The sequence below is a fragment of the Doryrhamphus excisus genome, linkage group LG1 (assembly GCF_037039965.1).
Source record: "Doryrhamphus excisus strain RoL-2023G ecotype Guam linkage group LG1, RoL_Dexc_Guam_v1.1, whole genome shotgun sequence".
Classification (NCBI taxonomy): domain Eukaryota; kingdom Metazoa; phylum Chordata; class Actinopteri; order Syngnathiformes; family Syngnathidae; genus Doryrhamphus; species Doryrhamphus excisus.
Genome location: NC_136357.1, coordinates 28,652,263 through 28,659,195, shown reverse-complemented (window position 1 = coordinate 28,659,195; position 6,933 = coordinate 28,652,263). Strand labels below are relative to the sequence as shown.

Sequence of the window (6,933 nt, the reverse complement as noted above, 5' to 3'; positions counted from 1 at the left end):
TGTTTTTTTTAATACTTGAAAAATTAATATTACAACAAACAAACATAACCATCAATAAAGTTTAAACAATTTTTTTTTTTTGAAAATTAGGTCACTGCAAAGTCATACAAAAATACAAACAAATATAACGTCATTTTAGTCGCGGAAAGTTTAAATATTTAAGAAAAAAATTATGAGAAACAAACAAAAAAAATGTAATTTTGTAATTTTAAAAAAGTTAAATAATAAATAAAATATTATGGCAATAAAGTCATATTTCCAAGAAGAACATGTACAGGAAGCAGTTGGAAAATAAGAAATAAAGTTATTTAAAAAGTGATAATTTTACCAGAATAACATCATAATATTATGAGAAAATATAATGACATTTTAGTAGCATAAAGTTGAAATGTTTTTTTTAATACTTAAAAAATTAATATTACAACAAACAAACAAAACCACCAATAAAGTTTTTTTTTTATTTTTTTTTTGAAAATTAGGTCACTGCAAAGTCATACAAAAATACAAACAAATATAACGTCATTTTAGTCGCGGAAAGTTTAAATATTTAAGAAAACAATTATGAGAAACAAACAAAAAAATGTAATTTTGTAATTTAAAAAAAAGTTAAATAATAAATAAAATATTATGGCAATAAAGTCATAATTCCAAGAAGAACATGTACAGGAAGCAGTTGGAAAATAACAAATAAAGTTATTTAAAAAGTCATAATTTTACCAGAAAAACATCATAATATTATGAGGGAATATAATGTCATTTTAGTAGCATAAAGTTTAAATGTTTTTTTTTTAAATACTTAAAAAAATAATATTACAAGAAACAAACAAAACCAATAAAGTTGTAATTTTTTTGAAAATTAGGTCACTGCAAAGTCATACAAAAATACAAACAGAACAATTTTACTTTTTTAAAAGTCATAAAGTTGTAAGAAACAAACAAAATAATGTTGACATTTTTGGAAACTTAGATTGGGGAAAATATTGGAATAAATAAACTCCAAATATTATAGAAATAACATCATAATACAACAAAAATAAAATGTCCTCTAAAATACACAATCCTGTCATTTTTACTCCTAAAAACTTTGCTTCAGAGAATAAAAAGAATCCATGAGATGTATTTTTTTCATCAGTCAGCATGATGTCAGTGCAGCAGCAGGCTATTAGTATTCAAGGCACAGACAAAGGAGGAGCTGTAGTACAAGCAGGCAGACCATTTCTGCACATCGTCTGACAGATTTTTCCTAACAATAAATAGCAAACAGGAAGGGCTGCTGGTCTAGCAAACCACAAATAGCCTGTTGAGTATGTTGAACGGGCCTTCGTTCCTCAAAGGGAAATGTTTCAATGTGACCTTTGCACGTCAGCACGGCGGTACGGCCGTTTGATCCCAGACTCTTCTACCGACTCGACTGACCTTTAATTGATGTTCATGAATTCATACTGAAGAAAATCAATACAAGAATTAATGCAAAAATTGTCTCCATAAAATGTTCTCAATAGTATCGATTATAGACAATAATTTCTCGGACAATTATTTCTTATTATGGCAGGCCGAGTGAACAATTTTCGCCAGCATATATAGTAGAACCTTGGTTAGCGTCATTAATTTGTACTCTAACCAAATAAGTCAACATTTACGGTTACTTTTTTACTTTCATTGAAGACATGATTGTTCCCAAAAACACAAATGGCTGTTTCATGGTAGACTATGGTGTATTATTAGTCAAAATATATTGAAATACTAGTGATATGTAGTAATCAGTAAAGACACAAAACATTACTTTAACACAAAATGAAGTCATAAAGTCAACAATGGCATGTTCTCCTCCCATTCCATGTGGAAGTGGTTAATTTAATAAATTGTATGCTAATCGGTGAGTTAGCTAGCTTGCTAGCTTGCAGCCTCCTTGAGTCCCTGCAGTATAGTGTGGTGTAAACAATGAATAATAGGAGTGTAAAAGTGACTATAGGGTGGAATTTCACATTAAAAAAAGTCATAAACAGGGTTTTCTATACTCTAACTATAATAATAGTCAATTATTAAAATAGTCCGCTGTAAACGAGGGATGACCGTATATGGATTAATTATCATTCAATGTCTACCACATGGCCCGAACCCGTATCTCATGTTAGGATTCATTGATTCCAGCTCGCATTTTTTACAATTTGTTCTGGGTATGAGAGCTTGATCAATAAATGCTCAGGAGGGACGTAATCCGATCTGCTGTGTCAGACAGCTGCAGACATATTGGCTTGTTAGATGCTGATGTAGCAGAGAATGCACTCTAGTACTTCCCATTGTTCCAGCGAGTAGCATCTGCATTGTAAACACTGGTTTTCCGGTAATGTCATTAATGACTACTTCACATGTTCATGTTATCAACAGTCAATTGTGGCATGATTATGACTCATACCTACGCAGTAATACCTCATTTATTGCCATTGATTGGTTCCAGACCCGACTGCAATAAGTACATTTCCACAAAATAGGATTTCTTATTCAGCTACAGCATAGAAAACCTTTTTTATGACTTTCTAAATGTATATTTTTTACATGATTAGATATGAAATCACACACTTTTCACTCCTATTATTCCTTCTTTACACCGTATTATAGAGATGGCCGCTAGTTAGCAAGCTTTTAAAGCTGTTTACGACCCTCTCAATACTATTTTTAATATTATTAGAGCCCTCTAGACAGGAAGTAACACCCCTATAGTCATTGTTCTACTACTATTAAACAATATAGTGTATATAATGAATAAATATAATTTCAGAAAATATTATATAAATAAACAATAATAAATAAATAATAATAAATTAATAAATAATAATTAATAAATAATAATTAATATTATTTTATCATAACGAATAATAAATAATTTTATGAATAAATAGTAGCCCTTTTTTGTTTTTGTTGATTGTGTATTATACTGCAGCGACTCGAGGTGGCCGCTAGTTAGCAAGCTTTTAAAGCTGTTTACGACCCTCTCAATACTATTTTTAACATTAGAGCCCTCTAGACAGGAAGTAACACCCCTATAGTCATCGTTCTACTACTATTAACCAATATAGTGTATATAATGAATAAATCATTTTATAAATTATTATATAAATAAATAATAATAAATAAATAATAACAAATATTTATTGTAATTTTATAATAATAAATAATTTTATGAATAAATAATAGCCCTTTTTTTGTTTTTGTTGATTTTTATTACGGATGATTGTGTATTACACTGCAGCGACTCGAGATGGCCGCTAGTTAGCAAGCTTTTAAAGCTGTTTACGACCCTCTCAATACTATTTTTATTATTAGAGCCCTCTAGACAGGAAGTAACACCCCTATAGTCACCGTTATACTTCTATTAAACACTATAGTGTATATAATGAATTAATAATTTCTCTACATGTGTTTTGTTGCTGGGGGAGCTCAGTGAGGGTGGACAGGAAGTGATGCAACAGTAGCCCTTTTTTTGTTTTTATTTTTATTCCGGATGATTGCATATTACACTGCAGCGACTAGAGATGGCCGCTAGTTAGCAAGCTTTTAAAGCTGTTTACGACCCTCTCAATACTATTTTTAACATTATTAGAGCCCTCTAGACAGGAAGTAACACCCCTATAGTCATCGTTTTTGTTGATTTTTATTACGGATGATTGTGCCTTTTGCGAGATCATTCGAATCTGGTGCTTGTGTGTCTCACCGTAACATTACAGTAACATTACTGCCGCTTAGTGAGCAGAGTAGAATACTACATCACGTCTTTGAATGCCACATATTTGTACTTTACTTCATTTAGCCACGTTGATGCTTGAAAAAAAAAACGCATATTCTTGACAATAAGCCGCAAAATTCAAAGCACCAGGAAGCTAGGAGTAGCGAGTCAAAGAGTTGCAGTTGCTCACTTGCAGGAAAACACCGCCTCCTTGTGTTTTGACGCAGAATTGCAAGTCACAAGATCAGCCCTCAACAACACGATTCCCAATTTTTCTTTTTCTACCGCTTATCCTCACCAGGGTCGCAGGGGTGCTGGAGCCTACCCCAGCTGTTTTCACAGTGAGAGGCGGCGTACACCCTGGACTGGTTGCCGGCCAATCACAGGGCACATATAGACAAACAACCATTCACACTTATGAGTATGTTATTTAAGTATATTTCACAGAGGGTACGTATGTAAGTATACCTTCTTACCTTCTGTGATGAGTTTTCCGAGTGATGGCCGCCGGTAATCTCATGCGATATTTTCCTGTACGGTCCAGCAATTCATACGCTCACGCTAATCCCGGTACGCCCCCCCCCCCCCTCCCTCCGCCTTTAACAGGCTGGCTGCCGCTGAAGGAATTTCCATGGTAACAGTACCGCCAGTGGACGCTCCATCTCCATGACAACCACATCCAGGGAAAGCGCGGTGAGCTGATGCGGGATGACCTAGAAGTGTGGGCGTCGCCTTGGTGGAAGGTAGGCGTATGATTGGATAATATGCTATGTGCCTATTTGACATCACTGCTCGTCATTGGTGGAAACGACAAAGCCAATTGATCAGTTTTGACGACCCCCTCTGAAAGACGCCGTCTGCTGAAGGTGAGGAATTGTTTCTTGAGTGGTTAACACGTAGGCCTCACAGCCAGGAGACCCAAGTTCAATTCCACCCTCGGCCATCTCTGTGTGGAGTTTGCTAGTTCTCCCCGTGCATGTGTGGGTTTTCCGGTTTCCGGGTACTCCGGTTTCCTTCCACATTATATTTTTATATTATATTTATAGAATATTGGCTGTACGGTGGTCGAGTGGTTAGCACACAGGCCACACAGCTAGAAGACCAGAGTTCAATTCCACCCTCGGCCATCTCTGTGTGGAGTTTGCTAGTTCTCCCCGTGCATGTGTGGGTTTTCTCCGGGTACTACGTTTTTTTCCCACATTATATTTTTAGAATATTGGCTGTACGGTGGTCGAGTGGTTAGCGCGCAGACCTCACAGCTAGGAGACCAAGGTTAAATTCCACCCTCTGCCATCTCTGTTTTTGCATGTTCTCCCCGTGCATGCGTGGGTTTTCTCCAGGTACTCCGGTTTCCTCCCACATTCCAAAAACATGCTAGGTTAATTAGCGACTCCAAATTGTCCCATAGGTATGAATGTGAGTGTGAATGGTTGTTTGTCTATATGTGCCCTGCGATTGGCTGGCCACCAGTCCAGGGTGTACCCCGCCTCGGGTGTGCAGGTGCAGCTAACTTGCAGATGAATACGTGCTTTCACTTTTAAGCCCCCATATATCAGAAAACTCTCCAAAGACGGCAGAAAAACTCGCCAGATGTCTCGCTAATTGCTTTGGAGATTTAGCCAGAAAGTCGCCAAGTCGGTAACACTACACCAAAGTTGATCGCCAGAATAAGATGCTTTTATTGCAGGTTTGAATGATCTCATAACAGGCCCATTAATCCCTAATAAATCGAATTTTGAACCGTCACACAAAAAAATATTTGTATGTATAAACTAATTTGTGATGGTTAATGATGCTAGCTAGATCAGCATGACCTACCTTACATTGCTTGGTGCTGAAAATAACAGTGTTTCTATTTCTACCGTTGCCATGAATAGCACCAGGAAACTGACGCTGCTTTGTTCTCCCATTGTGATCAAAACAACGTTTCATCTGTGCGCAGAAAGCAGACAAACGAAGCCTTCAGTCGCTACAGGCTTTTATGGCTCATGTCAATAAGTTCGTTCCTGGGAAAAAAAAGATTAAATTGGTGTCGTCATCGCAAATGCGCTACAGTAATAGCAACACAGCGTTTCCCATACGTTGATTATTTAGGGTGGCCCGCCATATATACATTTAGACCGCCGCAGATTAATTTTTTGCAACATTTTAATTTTTGGTTTTGTCACAAAACACATGATAACAGTTCCAACTCCGTACATTAGATGGCATCATAACACTGGCCAGAACTGCCACTACATTATAGTGATAATGACATGTATATTATCTTTAAAGATTTACATAAAGCCCAGGAATCATCATGAATATTTTTCCAAAAATTACAACTTCATGTTGTTTTGTTTTTCTCATAATGTTATGACTTGTTTTTTCTTTAACTTTTCAACCCTCTGCTACTAAAATGCCATTATGTTTCCTCATAGCATACATACATTATTCATGTAAAATTGCAACTTTTTAGGGGATTTTAAAATCTTAATATTCTGATTTTATTCTCATAAAATTACAGCTATTTTTCTTAGATTTTTACAATTTTTTCTGACTATTTCAACTTTTTTCTGTTTTTTTTCCCATAATACAACTTTAAAAAACAATGTCTTGGTGCTATTTATGTTTTATTATCTCTTATTATGTCGACTTTTTTGGGTAATACGAGTGCAAGAGTGACTATAGGGGTGTTATTTCATGTCTACAGGACTCTAATAATGTTTTTAAAAAATGAGAAGGTCATGGTTTTCTATAGTCTGTCACATTTTCCACAAATAAAGTATCCTACTTTGTGGAAATTCACTTATTGAATGCCCCTCTCCCAAAAAATACATGCGCTTAATATAGTTTTTATATAGTTATTATATATTATTGTGTTATATATTATATATTCCTTCTGGATGTCATTTTTTTCTCATGGAAATCATTCTTAAATCTGTCATTTACTGTCATTTTCCAAACGGCTTGCCAAGGTAGGTCAAAAAAGGTAGGTCAAAATTGAGTTTTTAATGCCGCTAATCCTCACCCCCCCCCCTCCCTCATCTCTGTTGTGCATGAAGTGACCATTTGACTCGACAGATGCTTCACAAAATTGCAAGTGTGTATTCCGGGGGTTTACAGCTGCCTCATTTGGGTTTCAGGAGTGACTCAGCAAACCTCAACACACTTTCAGTGTATCTAGCGACCTCTGCTGGTCAGAGTTGGGAACTGCAGGCGCTGTGACC

At 35.7% G+C, this 6,933-nt stretch overlaps 1 protein-coding gene across 1 annotated transcript in view; it reads left to right on the top strand.

The window, feature by feature from the left end:
- The window catches only part of tp53bp1 (tumor protein p53 binding protein, 1), a 40,523-nt gene that overhangs the window by 8,541 nt on the left and 25,049 nt on the right, over nucleotides 1–6,933 (top strand). The window contains exon 2 of the mRNA XM_078793258.1: nucleotides 4,331–4,467. Within this exon, the coding sequence (XP_078649384.1) occupies nucleotides 4,426–4,467 (42 nt within the window). The 5' untranslated portion in view covers nucleotides 4,331–4,425. The remainder of the gene's footprint in view (nucleotides 1–4,330; nucleotides 4,468–6,933) is intronic.